General features: G+C 40.2%; 1 protein-coding gene across 1 annotated transcript in view; it reads right to left on the bottom strand.

Moving 5' to 3' along the window:
* BORCS5 (BLOC-1 related complex subunit 5) overlaps nucleotides 1-19,217 on the bottom strand; it is a 76,056-nt gene that overhangs the window by 17,040 nt on the left and 39,799 nt on the right. Inside the window, exon 3 of the mRNA XM_035551076.1 lies at nucleotides 4,041-4,198. Coding sequence (XP_035406969.1) covers nucleotides 4,041-4,198 — 158 coding nt within the window. The remainder of the gene's footprint in view (nucleotides 1-4,040; nucleotides 4,199-19,217) is intronic.

The following is a 19,217-nucleotide window of genomic DNA, read 5'->3' on the forward strand; positions in this document are numbered from 1 at the left end:
ATGCACATTCTGGAATATTTGTTCAAAATACAGAGCCATCACCATACAGGAATTTACGCATATAAAACAAGTTATACACTGTAATTTTTTCCATGGCAAACCACTTACTGTTATTAATGCCTAGGCTCTAACACAAGTTGTTTAACTACTCCACCATCACATATGTTAAGAATGTAAAAGGAATGTTTATTATTGGAAAATGTGTTAATTTTTCAGTGGGTGTCTGTCAGCCTAGAATGAAATATCTTAAATTTCATTTTGTATTGTAACAAGTTTTGTTTTCAGAATTATTATCAGTCTGACATTCCTATGGCAATAAAAGCTACAGATACACTGCATCAATATTTGGTCTTCGGGCAAAGCAAAGCAACTCTCCTAGCAATCCACTTTCAAATACATTTTATGCACAATTTATCTAGGAACTATATTTGCCTTTACGGGTATACAGAATACTTTGAGCAGCGTTTCCCCTTTGTCAGTACTGGAAGTCTAGTAAGAAATGACAAAGGTATTTTATTTAAAAACAAGGCATGGTTCACCCCTGTAATTTTTAGCCTGAAGTATCACATCCTACGTGAGGTGAATCAGCTCGTCCCCATCATGCAGCACACTGCGGTAAAACCCCCACCCAAGGTGACGAAAAGATCAGTTTTACCTGTTAACTAGCTATAACTGCCTTTTCTTAGTGTTTTATAAACCTATCATCTTTTGAAAACACGTTTTTCTTAGTGTATGCATAACAAACTCACGTGGGTGCAATATATTCCACCAGTAGACAAACCAGATCCTGTTTCCAGACCCATCTGAACAGTATGTCCCCAGAAGTCAATAATGTGGTGATTAATCCAACAAGCTAGGAATGGGCATCCTACATAATACCAAAGAGTAGATACACTACCCAGAAAATGCTACACACAAGCTTTTTTTTTCTTTAAAATTGTTGAATGTTGTCAGGCGCCATAACCCTGGATTGACACATACATAAATCCCAAATCACTTTTGTGTTGTTTTTCAAACTGATAAGGGGAAAAAAATAGAAGGAATCCCTCAGTGGTACTGGAATTAAGGCAGTATTGCAACAGATGGTGAGTCAGCTGCCAAAAATTAATATGAAGCATAATATTTAATGCATATTAGTTATTTTTCCCTAAAATGCAAGCGTTCTTTTTTTATTTATTTTTTATTTTTTGGCAACAAAGACAAAGCCTATTGTGATAAAAACAAACCCTTCTGAAACCTTCTCAGGTACAAGTGCAACTGCTGAATACGGGCAGTTGAGTCAACTACCTTCAGCCATGTCTTCGCAATTCTTTCCCCAAGGAAGTACTTGGGTAAATACAATTCTTTTTGAGAATGAATATTCAAAGCAGCCTGGAAAGCATACAGGTTCCATGTTTAGGAGCAAGTAAGGCTCCAGCCAACATACTGCTAACTGACTAAACTGGGAAATGGGATGGAGAGCAAAGCTAGGCTGTTCTGGTTCCCAAAGGAAGGAAACACGCACATGGGTCTACTTAGATCTGCAATAACTACTGGCATGCCAGGTTTTTGTTGTCCTTAGATTAGTTTCAATTAAGCACCATTTTAATTTAAATTGTGTGCTGAATTTACAAACCACTGCAGTGAATTATGAGTTATCGAGGGACAATAAATTTGCAACAATACTTCTGAGTTTTTCCAGAAACCAGGAAACTTTTTTCTGGACACACAAAGAGCAAAAGGTACTTGCACTGGAACATATTATCAATGAAAAACTAAATAGGTCCTGGTTGTAACTAGTATGACTGTGGCATACTATACAGTAGGGGTATTACTACACTGAATATAGTCAAAGTTTGAAAACTGAACAGACCTCAGACAAATGGTAGGAATCAGGGACTGAAGCATACCAACATTTTGTAGGAAAGTTAAAAGCACTGTACACTAGATGCCTGTTATCAGAACAAAGAAAACCACTGATACTTTCCATATTAAAGAGAAAAAAGGGAAATATTGACTACTGAAGTGAGAATAAAAGAATTTACTGTATAGCTTATGCACACGTTCTGCTTTTCACAATACACTTCATATTCTCTTTCATTTTTACTCCTTACCAATGGTCAAAGCTTCATCTACATTGCAAAACTAAATCATTGCTGACAAATGGGTGCAGCCAAATATGATTTCCTTTGTCTACACTTGTAACAAGAGACATACCCTGCTCTAGCTCAGCTGCACCCTTTGTTGTCATCAACTGTCAACAGCAGTTCAATTTAGTGCACTAAAGAGAGCCCAAACAATTTGGAAAGAATGATTTAAACTGAGTGGGTCCCACCCGGCTCCTCCAGAACACACATGCAGAACAGCCGATACAAGAAAAACATTTTAAAATGATTAGGAAAATGAACAGTAAAGACCCACCAAATCTGGCAGAGGGATTCAAAGCATCTGAAGTTACTTAAGTGTTGTGACACACACACACACACACACACACACACATACACATACACACAAAAACAACAGCAAAAAAAAAACCTGGCACAACCTGACTTGTGAGTTGCCTGAGTTAGAGTCTCCCATTTCTCCTTCACTACGTCATACAGGAGTCTGTGATAAAGAAGTCATTGACAATACCAGTTATATTACTGGTATTAAGTTATATTTATTTTCTGTGAAAGAAAATCTTAAGCCTTATGAACTGGAAGAAAATAATGCCATGACTAACTCGAAAGGTAGTCTGTCACTTGCTGTATAGAAGTAAAATCCAACTTAGGCAGATTGCATTGGTGGAGTCTACCATGACTTTAAATCATGCTGATACTCACTCTCACACTTTAACAGCCAAAAGAATTACAATCTACTTGGATTAATGCAGTACACTGTCATTAGGTTGGCAATTAAATTCAATTTCTGAGATTGTGTGATCTGAGTCACCAACATCTGCAAATATCTTTACATCTTGTGTAATAGCTGGCCTCAGACCTCGATACACCAAAGTAAAAAGGCCTTTTTAATGGCTCCCACGTTATTTTGGACTTACAACTTCACGATGACAGCAGCTTCTCAAAACAGCCCATACATCAAATTTATTATCCAGTTTGTCATGTGGGATTTCTTAACTCTAAGCCAATATAGCAACAATGAATCAAGGTAATTGTTTACAGTGCATGAATAAAAATTAACCACCTGTTCAAAAATTTTTCTTTTGACATTGAAAGGTATTTGGTCTCTAACACTTTTGATATATACAGCACCTAACAGTTCTTCCACATATCTGTGGACATGTGAGAAGCCACTCTCAAACAGCATCTCCTCTCATGCCAGTCTATCTTGACTTTAAAAAACTGTCAGCCATCCTACTGCTTCCAACATCGGTAGTTACACAAAAGCAGACAGGCAATGCAATTTCAGGATGCTTACCCTAGGAATTAGTTTCCTCCCCACCAGTATCATTGAATATTTAAGCAGATCAGTGATTTTCAAATGACTCTTCAGTGATAAGAACAGTAACATACAAAGACCTTTTTTAACAGCCATACAGATCAGAGAAGAGGCTGACTTTGAAAACAAAAGCACGGCTCTACAAATCCATTGAAGAAAGAAAGAGCTACTACCTTCTACCTCTGCTACCTTCTCCATGTTATGATAGCCATTTCTTTCCTTAGAGCTTAAACATGATGCCTATTAAAACTTTAAGCATACAGATCTGAATAAGGAATGATAACTTCAAAAACTCCAGTCATCTTTTACTCCTTTAACAATTACTTGCAGTACTTGTAATACTAGAGAAACATACTCTGTTTACAGCCAAGAATCCTAGAGCACAACCAGTAAATGCATCACCTAAAAGTAACCACAGTGAAAGCCAGGGAATTTTGTTTGAAATGCACACACACACACACACACAGAGAGACACACACAGTTTCTCTATTGGGTTTACTTTAAAGCAGACTGCATAAAGCAACCCAAGACCGTGCAAGCACTTGCATTCATAGCTCAAGAGGGTCACTCCAAGGCCCCCAAGCCCTTCCCACTAGAAGTGGGCATTCTGTGGGCTGTACCTCCTTGATCCGCTTCACAAGCGCATTCTGATCAAAGGCAACCGCTTCTGCACACTGGTGAAGATGGTCTTGGTACCGGAGACACAGCTGTAGCACTTGGTGGGGGTCCAGCTTTTCCAGTTTGGTGTTGGTCGGAGAGGTCTGCCCACTGAGGAGTCCTGGAAGGCAAGGGAAGAAACGGAGTTAATCTGGCTGTTCATATAACCAGTTCAATTGCAAGCAGAGAGGCAGCACAACATGTCCAGAAGAAAAGCTTTAAATGGATGAATAAAAAGCTAATTCAGGCTTGAAGACTACTGAATGGACTTTAACAACATAATGGTGCAGTGAAGGCTAAAAGTGGGAAGGGCACGGGTAGATTTATGGTCGTTTAGGATTCATAGCAGGGCAAAGAATAGTTTGCCATACAGCTTACCCCTCCTTGACAGAGCTTAAAGGCAGAGTCTAAACATAGTACCATAATGCACAACAGCTTGGTTTCCAGTGATAGGCTCCATAAAGCAAGTCCTGCTTCACCTCCGTCACAAGCAATTCTGAACTCTGACAAATGAGCCCCCTCCTCATTTATGTACACCAGAAGGGGAAGGAGTGGAGTTCTGCAATCCCCTAAGGGTGTGCTACTTGAACTATTTTCACTAGAATCTCACTGTCAAAAACAGATTTCTAAAAAATCATTAAAAATTCACTGGTCCCCCAAAACAAAGCTGAGTGAAAAATGACCCACCTAAGTTAAATTAAAAACTGGGATGAAATGTCAGTGTTTTGCCTACCTTGCCTTTTTCGAAGCTTCAGAACCCTTTCATGTTGTAAGATTTTTCTTTACGATCCCAAAGACTAGCCCATACATGCATATATTTATATATATATATATATTTATATATATATATTAAGATCTTTACCTACTCACATGACGCTAGGTTTCACAAAAAGCTCACCAAAAAAGTATGAGACTTAATACTGGGCCACTGTTAATATCCAGAGGAGAAAAAGGCAAAACCGTCCAGAGAAATTTCTCCTGCCCATTTTTTGTTGCTTGCATAGTGCAACTTGAGAACCCTTGCTGAGCTCAAGCACATGTGTGCCATACTGTCAGTTTTCTCCACAGCTTCTGGAAAAAGTGATGCTAAATTCTAAGGCCATCCTTTTTTGTTATTTCCTTTATTTATTTTCTTTTCATTTTCCTCCAGCATTAGCACAACTTCTTTCTAGTTGGGACACCATCTGTGACAAACAGCACACACACGCAATCTGCTTTTTCCAAAACATCCGTCAAGCTATGTAAACTGAATTCAGCAACTGCATGCATGTGCCCTCTGGGGCTCTCCGTTTACTGACAGGAAAAGACATTAAAACAGCAAATGTAAGCAAGTATCATACTAAGCAATTAAAAGAAGTAATAAATGCAAGTTATTTGGATTGGAAAAGTTCTTCTAAGAATGTACCTCACTGGGAAATAGCAAGTATTTTGGATGACCCCCATGACTATTGCAAGCTACAAACAAATTGTGACATCAAGTTCTTGCCAAAACACTCACAAACAAGACAGAAACCAAGACTAAGTCAGAAGCATCTTATGAATTTGAGAAAGTTAAACCTCTTCAAAAACATTTCCAGACAGAAATGAGAACAAAACTAGGAGAGCAACCTCATCAGATATGATGAAGCAGGTTAACTTTGCATCAACACTCAACGTTTTATTCTCTCAGGATGCTCTCAATTACCCTTTACATAAAACCCATCCTTTCCTCATCTTCAGTGGGAAAAAAAAAAAAAAAAAAGATAATTTTGTTTTGCTGACTTGTCGTCCACTACAATTGCACTGCCTGTATCAACAGGTCAGAAGAGGAGATAGACAGTTAACCATTTGGTCTCAAAAATCTGTATTAGCCAAATCCTTTTTTACGTTCTAGAAAGAATTACCTCAAACAAAATCTTAGGTCCAGCAATATCAATTGCAAATCTTTCAAGAAAACTTTCAGCTGAAGTGCAAAACTTTAATGAGAGCAAACACATTGAAGGAAATGCAACTTTTTTTTTTAATGTATACATTACATTTACATGTTTTAGCGTTCCTTCAGTTTGTTAATTCTCATCTTCTGTAAATTTATCTTGTCAGGATAAATGTTCAAATAATGTTGTCAACTTTTAATATGTTGAATGTTCACACAGGAATGAAGAGTTCACCGTACACCTGAGGCTGTTACCCTGTTCCTGCACTGATCAAAATACATGATGCTATCAACCAACTAATTTTCTTTTATTGCTAATCTCTCACCAGCTTCAAGAGGAGGAAGAGAATTAGGCTCTATTTAATAGATTTAATTAAAATGAAGTGTGTATTTTGGCTAACCTAAGAATTATAAGAGTTTTGAAGCGGAACAGGGCAAGGACTGTAAAATGAGCTATAAAGGACTATGTTACTCAAACTTATATTATGTACTTACAACATTGTACAGGTTGAAAAACACTAAAAGCAAATTAATAAACTATAAGGAGCCTCTGATTCACTATCCAGAAAAACGTGAACTCAAGTGAACGGAGACATTAACTGTTCAGCTGGACTATCTTCATAAGAAGGCAGAAGTTCAAATATAACCCAGTATAAATGTTTGAAGTCGTAATAAAAACCAAACAGCATACATTATTTAAAGATAAAGGATGGCATTATTTTGGTTGATACAGTAGGGAGAAGCCAAAGCAATTAGCTTCTCTCAAGATCTATGGCTCATGCTGCCCATGCCAGCGAAGAACTTAGCTCTGAATTTCAACTTGTAGAAGAAGAAAGATTGAAGTAAACAGAAGCATGAAAAAAGCCATGCAGTCTTCTATCTGGCAGAAATTCCCCTCATCAGAAATCGATCCACTATTTTTTGTTGTTCACAGTGACTACTTACTGCCCACAGTGTAAATATTAAAATTTTATTAATTCATTGCATTTTATTTCTTAGCAAGTCGGTAGCTTTGCTCCAAAAGAGCAGATGGCAGCAGTAAGTCATCTTGACACTTCGTGGAAGACTGTAAACACGCAGATTCCAGAGAGATTTTACCAGGGGAGCCCTGGGAGGTAGGAACTGAGATGCAGGGCTGGGAAGGACCCTCTGCCCCATGGAGTCCAGATCTCTTCCCTACCTCCTCTCCCTAGGAGCAGACAGCAGGCAGCAAGCCCCAAAGGCTTTCATGCAATATCTGCTCCACAAGCTCTGCCCTCAAGAGATAGCAGCATGCTTCCCTACACCCTTGAAAAACTTAAGATCCACAGGAAAAAACCCAAACCAAGAGCAACACACGGAAAAAGGGCAGGAGGTTAAAAAGGGTGTTGCTTGTATCCTTTGTTCGTACACAACAGAAAACTGAGGAGACCAGCTAAAAGCCTTCAGTAATTCAGCATCGAGGAGGTTTCGTTTCTAAAGCAGATAGCCAGCGCTGCGAACTTCCAGGTATTATTAAATAACTCGCTTCTTGAAAATCACTACTTCCTTCTCAAAGCTTTGTCCCACACTTTGAACTCTTCACCAAACAGGCCCATCCTAAGGGATGGAAGCAGGAGTAGTTGACAAGTGGTTTTCAAAAGGATATGAGATCATATCTGTTGCAACAAAACATTTATTAGGTCAGTCTTTCAAGTGCCAAAAGGTGGAGAGAGACAGAGGTCTCTGCATGGTTCAGGCTCACTCCAGACACAGCCAGCGCTTGAACCTGCTCAGCAGCAGAGTAACTAAGTGCTGAGTTGCCACTACTTCACCGAGGAAAGGGTGTTCCTGTGATTTCATCAGTGTGATTATTACTTTTCTTCCCCTGCCCCCTCCAAGAGCACATTTCTGCTCTTACAGGGGAAGAAAACAGAATCTAAAGTCTTCAAGTCTTATTAAATTGAATAGTCGTTTCCCAAGCTGTTGGTTCTCTTCCAAAGAGAGAAGCACACCCGGCATGGCTTTTATACTGACTGAACCATAGAGAAGAGAACGCTTGGCATACGAGAGACGCAACTTCCCCTGAGTGATAAGCGAAGGTGGTGTGGAGGATGTCACGGCTTGGGAAAAACAAAAACGGGGACATGGGAGACGGACTACTGCTGAGCTGTAGTGTACGGACCAAAAATGCTTTGGCAACTGCCAAACATGCACATTCTTAGCTATCAAATTACACTGTAAAACAAATAAGACGACAGACCACATTACGTGCCTGCCATGATGAAGAGAAGTCAGGATCCGCTGCTTGCTCTGGATACATCCAATGAATAAACAGCGTACCCATGAAGGTGATAATAAGCAATGGGACAAACAAAGATTTACATTTCAGCTCCTAAATGGTGCTTTAGGGAGAAAAAGAAAAGCACACCAAGTATGTTGTGCACAGAAAAATATCATATATCATTACAAGGCTGGCTGACCCATGGACTTGACAAATCTGTTATTGTTTCCATATTCCTTGGCAAAGCAGAGGCATGTTAAAACCATTTTCCTCCTACTTAGTCATCTCCTTGTTGGTTCCAGGTCAATGTACACTTCCAACAAATTACATCCTACTGAGCAGAAGAAAGCTGTTAGTTTTAAAAGCATTTTTATGACTAGAAAAGTTTCTGAGAAAATGCTTTACACCGTATACTGACACAGTATGCATACAGAGCCCAGTTACCAACCATAGTCATGTTTTTCTGCTTTTAGGGACAATCCTAAGAACAACTGGAGTGCTTTCCAACTTGAAACATATTATTACTTCTTTTTGACTTATGTAGTACCTTTTCAAGCAGTAACGGCAGACATCACAGAAAGAAAATAAAAGGTCCAATGTTGTTAATTTATTTGTTACAGGCAACAAAGCACAGGACACTGTGGTCTTGTTACCTATTTAGAGGCCAGAAGGGTTATAGTCATTCAAGTAATCAACCCTTCTGTGGAACAGAAGAGAGGACTTCTGTGGTAACCACTTGTTTAATAAGACCAGAAGTTTACCTTGACCAGAACAGTGCTCCCAACATTTGACAACAGTGGACATTTAGAAAAGAATGTCTTCGTCTCTGCTTCGTCCCCTAGCACAATCTTCCTACCTCCAAGTTATTACAAATTTCAGAGAAAAAAATACTGTGGTCTGTGAAGCCCTGACACTTAAATTTCTGTGCAACAGCAGCAATCTAGAGTGGGGTGTACTTTTTTCCATCATGTTTCCCTGCTTAAGAACCCACAGTTAAGTCTCCTCTCCCACAGAAGACTTAATTTCTCTGATTATTTCTCTAACACCCTCCAAGAACCCTGCACCCTGAGGCCTGACTTCCCTCTTTCAAAGCCAAGTCCATTCTTCTCCAATGCACGGTGTTTACAAGTCTAAAAATCCAGTTGCTTCTGTAATTGCTACCCCTTTGCTGGACTGACTATTCAGCAACACCCTTTTTAAGGGCTTGCATTGCAGCGTATTGCATGTCATCACCTTTTCTCCTCTGAGCAAGGTTAAATGAAGCAACAGATTACACACTGTGATTAGCAATAGCTTGTCAACTTTATAGAAGCGCTCCCAGTTCTGGTACGTCTTTCTGAAGACTGATTCCTGTGTACATTACCATTTTTTGTAAAACCTCTGCTGTGAATACTTCTCATTCAGACTTGTAAAGAATGATGTACTTTTGTAATGAATGCTGATTCAACTAATTGATTTTGCTTTTCTCAAATTCTTCTCTGACAATCCCAGAGACTCTTCAGCAAGCTTCTGAAGAATCTAAGAAGCTTTCATAAGCATATGTTATTAGCTGTTCTTAAGGAATTTCTCTTCTGGTATTTTAATGATTTCTTATTTAAACTGCTACAGTTTGTGAACTTCTGCTCACCTATCAAAGGTTTCCTTTTGCCTTTAATTTTTTTTGAAATATCTTTTTGCCTACATCTCTTTTCATACTCCTTCAACAAGGCAATCCCTCCCTCCCCTTTCAAAATCACCTTTGCTGCCTGCAACTTACTTCTTTTCAGCTGTTTCTAATTCCTCCTCCTTACCACCCTCTTTTCTTAATGAAACTCCTCTCCATAAATTTAACCCAAGACGGTAAAACTTTCTCAGCTCTTCCATTCCTTGCTGAATTTGAGTAGGCTCTGGTTACTACCAATAAAATAGCACTGGGTCATTTAACACACCCTCTTTAAAAGACAGCATTAGTTTTAGCTTAAAAAGTGGTGTTTTTCAGGTCTGCGTGAATTTTCCAGTGTTCAAAGATTATTTAAAAATGATCAGACCAACAACTTCCCTCATCAAGTGCTTGTAATGCTCTTGGATAAAGCTACCCAGTCTGGCTAGTCTCATAAATGAAGTCTGCCCTCAGTAGCCACAGTTTAACTATTACAACATCATACAGTTGCCTTCCTCATTGCTATTTGCATGGGGAGGCTGTTCTGTGAGCACCTTCAGGTATCCTAGAGTACCAAAAAAAAAAATAAATATCCACACAAGAAACAGATGAGATCCCTGAAGACTGAGCATTCTTTCTTGACCATTACTGCTTGCACAAGTTTGGAGGCAGCAACTTGCTATTAGCTGAGATAGAGAGCTCATTTCCCCATGCAAGAGGACTTTAATATGACATACGGAAAAGAAATAATTGCACATGTGTGTGCAGCAGAATAAAAGGCACTGAAATACATCCAAACATACAAAGTAATCAGATTTATATGGCTCTTATTGACCAAATGCTTTGAATTGCAATTGTGTACTTCCTCCTCTCGTTCTTGAAGACTAACAAAAGACTACATTTTCAGCAAAGCCTTTTTTTTTTCCTGATACTTCTGTTAGGATACATCAAAATTTATACACTCAGATATGGAAAGCCAGGCTGACCTTAAGAAAAGGGCATACACCATAGAATTAGTAGAGGTCAAGCATGGCGAAAGGGAACTTCCAAAAATATAAACAAAATCACAGCTAGTCACAGAGAAAACTTTAACCTCAAATGTAGATGACCACACAATCTTTTTTACAGATCAGTTTATTTTCTAAAATCACACTGATAAAACACCTTGTAATAAAATATGTATTTACTCAAAGACAAAACCTGGCTTTGTTGCCTGTGTATTTTCAATTCCTTTGAACTTTAATAGGGAAACACAATGACTGTAGGCAAACTGAATAGCTATTATGTGAGCAAAGAACATGTTTGTATTGTGGCAAGGAATGTTGGCTGTAACAGCAATTTTTCCTCTATTTTGGAGCTCATATCATGTGATCTGTTACTTCTGCATGGGTGACAGATGGGCTAAAGGCTCTTGTCTTGTCACATAATTTAACAGGCAACTTTTCTGACCAAAGAGTCCAAATACTCTCTCAGTATGAATATTGTGCCTCAGTTTCCTAACACCACAGCTATTGCTTGTAAGATAATACTCATTAAGATATAAAAATCACCACCACTTTTATTCCTCCATCATTTACCTTTAAAAAATAAAATAAAATTAGGAAGATCAAAGACATTTAGGTTTCTTTAAAAGTGTAGTTTTAAAGAACAAAAAAACCAATCTCTTACGGTTTTCTACCTATTAGAGGCACAGATCTTACATTAGGAGAAATTGTGATTAAGGGTTTTTTGTTATTACTGTTATTAAATGCACTAAAAGATTATCTGTTTATGATATTTCTGCTTTACTTTTGAGCCTCATTTTTATTAAGGCTTAGATCTGACAAAAATTTCTGTACACCATTAAAACTTTCTCCTTTCAAATAGGGATGGTTATACGTAATTACTAAGGCACTTATAATTTTTTGCACCACTTAAGCTTGCAACATGTCTAAAGCAATGACTTTCACTCCATACTTTGTATGATCTGGAAAGCAGTTAGTGCGATGAAGCCTGATCGTGACTGGGAATTTGAAGACTGCTGCAAAACACAAATGTTTCAGTGATGCAAAAGATTTCTATATTAAAATTCCTGTTTGAAAAGAGGAAAACCACAAACAAATCAGAAATGCTTCCTCACTTGGCCTGTTAGAAACCTGTATGCCCAAAAGGGGAGAGGTACAGTCTGTGTGCACTAAAATTTCTGTCTGCAGTTATTTAGATATGACTCTTTGTAAGTATGAGATTGCCACATGATAAGCCTTGGAAAAGTTGCTATCGGTTACCAGAAAATCGGTAGCATGCCTACTGATACCCTTGTTTTGAAGCTTCAGGTAGGGAAAAAGGTACACAATGTACTCTGAAGAAAAGCACACGGCTGCACTATGTCAAGTGTAAGCAGCCAAGATACAGATTTTTTATTTTTATTTTTTTAAAGCTTCTGGATCACAGAAGTAATATGTAAGAGAGTGTTTTTGACTAAGCATTTGCAATATTGTATGGTCCACTTCCTGCCACAGACCCAAAAGGATAATTATAAGCAAAAGATTGGGAAGAGATGGGATAATTCACAGGAAAGTGAGAGACAGTGGTTCTGTGTCATGCAGTAAACTGTACTCACTTACTCTGGAGCAACTTTTTAAATTTATTTTTTTCTGCAAACACATCAAGACAGACCTAAGACCCACCATCATTTGATTATGTAAGCACATGATATCGGCAGGCTACAACTGACCTCCTTATCCCAAACACTATACACATACAAACGGCAGAAGACTAACGTCATTTTACAAGATGAGGAATTGAGGCACCGAGAGATTAAGTGATTTATCTGAGACCACATGGAAGCTGCTGTCCCCCAGCCTGATGACTTCACCACCAGAACATCCCTCCCCTTCTCTCACTCTCAAATAACAAATTCCAGCAGCGCAGGAAGCAACAGAGCCAGTTTTCCTGTGGAACTGTCAGTATCAAACACATTTGTGCAGTCTCTCCCACACAGATTCTCAGACATCTAATAAAGGTTCATGATACAACCAGAGCCAAATTAATGTATTCTTCTCTCCTGACCCCCACGTACACCCTCCGCTAAAGGGAAGGTCCAGCTCCCTTCTTCCTTACCTCACATGCCTCACGCTCACCACAAGCAAGCAGTGATGTGCAGTTACTGCACAGAAAACGATTCACTTTGCTAAAACAGCAGAGGACTAACCCAGTGGCTTGTTTTTTTCCTTTCTCTAGGGTCGCAGAAGGATTCAGCTTACCAGGAGATCAAAAACTACAGCTAGTATCTGGTGAGGCAAGAGAGAGAAAAGCAAAGGACAGAGGGAGACCTCTCTGTCTGAGCAACAGCAAGCTGCTACTTCAATTTTTTCTGCATGCAAAACCTTTGAAGAGTCTCAACTTCACCTGTCCCCCTGTCTTCCTTAAAATAACAGGACCGTAACTAGCTTTCGTAACTCTCTCCACTGCAAAATTTGGTTGACATTTGCTAGCAGACACAAAGTTTTCTGGAGTGTAGATGGAAGAGAAGAGGGTAAGCAGGAGCAAATACACTCAATTTCTCTTAAATAAATATGAACAAATAAACAACAAAAAACAGCAAACTAAAAGTCATATAACTGATTCTACTGTCAGTAATAAGATAGTTCCTTGAGGCTAACCTTTATTTTATTTTAGGTAAAACTGTATGGATTTTTATCCACACATACTAACAAGAAAAATAAAAATAAAAATAAAAGAACACAGTGTTGAGTGGTCTGTAGAGGAAAGGAGACGTCTGAAGTCACCTGTAAGCACAAGGGCACCCACGTGAAGCTGGGGCACGTTTGCTATTCCACAATAACCAGGCTGTGTACACACACAAACCCCAAGTAAACTCAGTGGGGGCCAAGTACACTGTGCTGCTTTTACCAAGATGCAGAAGGACACGCACAGACAATTCCTACACGGTAGCCTAAGAGCTGCAAGTCTGAGTTCACAACCTGGTTTTCTCCATGGTAACTTATTCACGTGCCTTGTGCCTGAGACCACATTACAGGAAAGACTACTTGAAGCAAAATGACCAGCCACTTCAGGATTATACAATCAGATTACAACATGTCAACAAATGAGATATGGTTCTTCAACGAATAATATATTTTATTAGATTAACCGATACTACTGTCTGTTGCTTTTCTCCAAACTTCTGGGCACCTTCTTCAGTTCAAATGTCAATTTGAAACTATCGCGACTGCAATTTATTGCCAAAACATAGCATAGAGCAAGACTAATGAACAGGCTATTGACTTGCAGAGCCAGTGAGTCCAAGACTCCAGTTCTGTTTTCCAGAGATGAAGAAAGCTGTTTTAAAGGTTGTAGAGAAATCTTTAGAGATTGAAAGAGATCCTTTTAAATAAGTAATAGGATCTGATGATAAAAGTTTTCATTGATGATTTATAACTGCAAGCAAAACATAGCACTGACTGTGGTATAACCACCATTTATACGCATGAAACACACAGTTTCTATTTGGTATGTAGTAGTACTTTTAACATACGTCCTATCTTTTGCGTATTATCACAACAAACAACATACCCTCAACTACAACTGCAGCCCTAAATCTTAAGGACTTGAGCCAGGGCACATTGCCAAGTAAAAATAATGTCATGGCCAAGAGTTATGGACATGTCATGACTTTTGTCCGTTCTTCCAAGAGCTCTATCTGAAATACACACTGAAGAAGAACTATCCAAAATATACTGTTGACAGTTTCTGGCCACAGGTATTAGGAACAGTAATTTCTGTCTATTATGCGCATTCAGAAAAACATACCAAAGAAGAGTGATTTGTAAATGCTGCCGAGTTGGCATTTTTCACTTTATCTTCTTTTCTCACATGTGACCCAATTAATCACTCAACCATTTTGTTGGCAATGTGGGCTGCCATTTCATAGAATGGCTCAGGTTGGAAGGGACCTTAAAGATCATCTAACTCATGGGGGAGGGTGAGCGAACGGCTGTGTGGTGTTTAGCTGCCGGCCAGGTTAAACCACAACAGTCCTTTAAACTCAATTGTCCCTTTCCTCCCCCTGGCTGGAGGCAGGGCCCCTCTCGTCCTGGTCAGAATCTTCGTTTCTGTGTTTAACTGCCCACAGGCAGGGATGCCACCCACTAGATCAGGTTGGCCAACGCCCCAACCAACCTGGCCTCGAACACCTGCCCAGATGGGGCATCCACAACGTACCGGTTCTATTTTGGCTGATACTTACTTCTTAAACTAGATAGCCCATTTTTTCCTACGTGCCGTGGTAACATGATCTGGAAGCTTTTATTGTGTAAGCCCCGTATTTTTAAGAAGACTGACTTGACATATAAAGATGTTCTCTGAAGGTTTTACCAGCATACATTCCAGATGGCTGCATTACTTGGGAGCAGCAGAGTCTAGCTGGGACTGATGAAACTTCTTAAATGATACAGCCCACACATACATAGCTCATACAGCACGCACTTTACAGAGAATAAGTAATTACTCCTCACTTTTTTTTGAAACTAACTTAACTGGATTCTTTTGTTTATTAGGATAAGTGGTTATCTGCTAGTAAGGCCAACTGAGTAAGAGAAGGTGAGGTTCTACCCACTGCATTCGTCCTGGTGAGTACAAAGTGAGCAAGCATCACTTTGGGAACCCAGCTGTCCTCAGCAGATCAAACTTCTTAGCCTGGCAACTCCACTGCCCAAATGGAACAAAATTATTCAGGCAGAGCTGTTTCCTATTAAATGATCATACCATCTGACATTTTTTATGTGCACACCTGCTGCCGAAATCTGAACCATTGTTTCCTCTCTATTCTCTCTCCCACCTGTATTTAAATATTCAGGTTCCTGTCTTCCCAATTCACGTTAACCACATTCAAATGCTTTTCTTTCTCAGTCTGTTTTTATTTTTCTCCCTCATCCACCAGAATTGATTTTAGAAGTAACTCAAGGGATACTATGGATGCCATTTTTCCCAGCAGTATTAGTATATAAACAAGTAGCACTGTTCCCAGCATTGTATTGCAACATAAGGGTATTTTCCAAGGCCAGAAGGAATCATGGAGCTGGAACTGGCATGAAATTATAACAGCTAAAATGAAGACACTGAAATTACTCAGAGGTTGAATTGGGGAGGGAAGGAGAAGACAACAGGCAATATTTACTTTTGACAGGGTGTTTAAAAAACTAACCACTCAGCTTTGTGTGACTTATTAGGGCACCTAAAACATTCAGCAGTTACACTGAAATAAGTGGCCTGCTGTGCTCTGTATTACTTGCATGTTTATCATCTACTGACAAGTACTGTCAAGTGGCAAAGTGCCTTGAAGAAAGACAAAGCACAATAAAGAATCCCTAGCATGAAGTGTTTTAAAATCCCAACAGAAAAAAAAAATCATGAAAATTGTACCACCTCTGCAGTAGACAGTTTACACCTCGGTAAATGAACTCCCTAGCAAAACATTACAAAACAGCATCGCCTTACTATTAAAATAAGCTGCTACTTAAGAAAGCGTTGAGTGTCAACAACGACACTTGTAAGGACAGGATCGCACAAGTAACCTGTAGGTAATGGTAATCAAGGAGTGCCGCTTCCATCAGTTACGCACGCAGCACGTAACAGCACGCGGTTAGCAAGCCTGGGAGCTCCTTGAACCCTGGCTCCCCACGCTCCGAGACAATGACTTGAATCCCAGTATGGCCATAAACCCGGGGAGACGCATCTCGGAGCCAGCACCGACAACTTCCACATTCCAGCTCTGCCAAGCGCCTACGTCACTCCCTCTGCAGTTAGATATACCCAGAATATACAATTCATTTCTCCCTTCACTTAACCCTAGCCTCAAACAGTGCAGCTGTGAAAACATACCACCCCACACATTTTTTTGTTTAATTATTATTACTTTTAATACACAGTCTGCTGATGTGCTCACACACAGCACAAAATCTGCTTCCTAAATCTATCATGGAAAGTATCAGTCATTGCATAGCAAAACTTCACTTCCTCACCATAGCACTTCTCAATAGATATCTTTCAATTTATACTTTGTAAGTGGAGTTGCACTCTTTCTTCGCGCCTCCCTCAAGGTAAGAGCTATCAAAAGAGTTAGCAGCCTCTATACGCCTTGTAGCTGGGACACCTTCCAGCAGTTGGGAAAAGAGCACTGTCCCTGTCTGAAACAAGTATGGTCATGGAGCTAAATCCTGAGCTGATCTTAGGACTCTCTGCCACTGAAAATGGGATGGATCTTGTTCTTCTGCCAGCCCTCCTTGCCAGGCAGAGCAGGGTCCTTCCTTGTACCCGTTGTGGTTGCCACCGAAGGACGCTGCTCACCTGCCCAAGAGCTACCAGCTTGCTGCCTTTGGTTCCCCACCAGCCTGGCTCACAAGGAGGCCATGAGCCTCAGAAGCAGCACCAAACATGCAGCTACAGGAATGATCTTCCTCCTCTTGGCTGTTAGCTCAGCTCACCCCATCCGAGAGGATGACCTGAGAAAGACAGGCGTTTACAGCCTGGGGCAGCGCCTGGCATGCATTACGAGACCAGACCAGGCACGGGACTAACTCTCAGCATCCTCTGACTACACAAAGACACAAGGAAGTCAGAAAAACACAGCATGCTATGGATGCATACAGTGTCAGAATAAGACCAGTCAAAGTAATGGGTACACGGGGACATCTGTCAAAACCTTTTGCTCGTAGCACTAGAAAATATGCACAATAGCCAAATAAAACCGAAGACACTAAACAGTTAGTCAACTGTTGAGCATTTTATCTGGTATAGCTTTAAAAAAACAAAACAAAACAAAACAAAAAAAAACAGAAACCAAACCAGGCTTCTGACTTGGTTTACTATAAGTGAAATTTAAGAGCACTTCAATTAACACATCTCCACTGGGTACTCTGCTCGTGCACAGAGCCAGCCAGAAACCTTGGCGAGGGCTCTGGCACTGCAGCCTTTGCAATGACTAACGAGGGGCCTGAATTGGAGCGCAGAGCCGCGGCACTCAGCCACTACGCTTTGTGCTTGAGGAAGCGAGGCTCGCTCCCCAATCTCAGGTCTCTTGGCACAGCAGAGGAGCAGCACACATCCTCGGTCCCAAGCGTGTGGCCTGTGGCAGGCCTGCTTCATTCCATGCCTGCGGCCTGGGCAATGTGGAGCCAGCAGGCAAGACAACTGACGGGAGACTTCCCCACCAGCCACGGATGGGCACCTCGCCTTCTGCCCCCTGAGGAACCACTGACCTATCTATCCCTCAGAGCCATGAGAGCACCAGAACACCTGCTGGAGAAATCCCGCTGGTTGAGCTGTCTTTCAGGTTAAAGATGAGAACTTGCACAAAAAGGACAGATTGAAAACGTTGAGCTGTGAGCCAGATGTTCAGTTCGAGCTGGAAAAGGACCAGTGTAGTTCTCAAGTTAAACCACACAAACTATCTGAACAGGTATTTACTTATTTAAAGTGCAGCCCCAAATTCCTTTAAGCAGGAGAAAAGGAGGGTGTTTTTCCAATACAATCCAAAGGCTGCATTTCATCTCCTTCTCAATCGCTCCACCTCAACAAACCAATTTTGCAGCTCTGTCCTCCACCACTCACTGGCCTCCCCAGACCCCGAGGAACACGCCTGGAGAGGCAGCCACAATGGGACTGCAGGGTGCAAAGAGTACAGCATCCACGGGTAAACCCGTGGCCTGCGTCAGAACACCAGAACAAAAAGAAAACAGGAATATATTACGTTAACTTTTCTTAAAAAAGCTATTATTCTATATTAATATGTAGATTTACACATTCATATAAAGCACAATTTATTCTCTCACTCTTCACTATCTGAAACTACCACTTTGTTTGCAACACTGACAGCAACTAATTCTTACATTCTATGCAGAAGGCTCTGACTTCAGATAAGAAGTAAAATAGCAGGAAGGGATGAGCTCTGATGCCAAAGAGTTTTGTTGCCAGGCAAATATTCTTCTTTGTTACAAAAATAGGGAGAGGAAAAAAAAGGCAGAACTGATTCCAAATTAGGTTTTCGAGATTATCCATGAAAACAAATGAAAATTAGTACCCCCCCAGATGCTTATCAGTGTTTGTTCCTATTTTTAAAGTGACAGAGGTGAGAAAGAGCCATTTTTCACTACTTTTGGCATATTTAAAGCTCTTAATAGCTATAACATTCCTGCAAATGATAGAACCTCAAAATTCCAGTGACACAGCACCTAAGAAGTTTTGCCTTACAGATCGCTCAGGATTTAGGAAAGGATAAAGCCCTGATGCTTACAAGGGGTTGCTCAGCGTTGCACTGACAGCCAGAACTGCTGCTCCACGGCCATTTACCACTGCAGTTTAAGCAGAAA

This window comes from Cygnus atratus, chromosome 1 (genome assembly GCF_013377495.2).
Source record: "Cygnus atratus isolate AKBS03 ecotype Queensland, Australia chromosome 1, CAtr_DNAZoo_HiC_assembly, whole genome shotgun sequence".
NCBI lineage: Eukaryota > Metazoa > Chordata > Aves > Anseriformes > Anatidae > Cygnus > Cygnus atratus.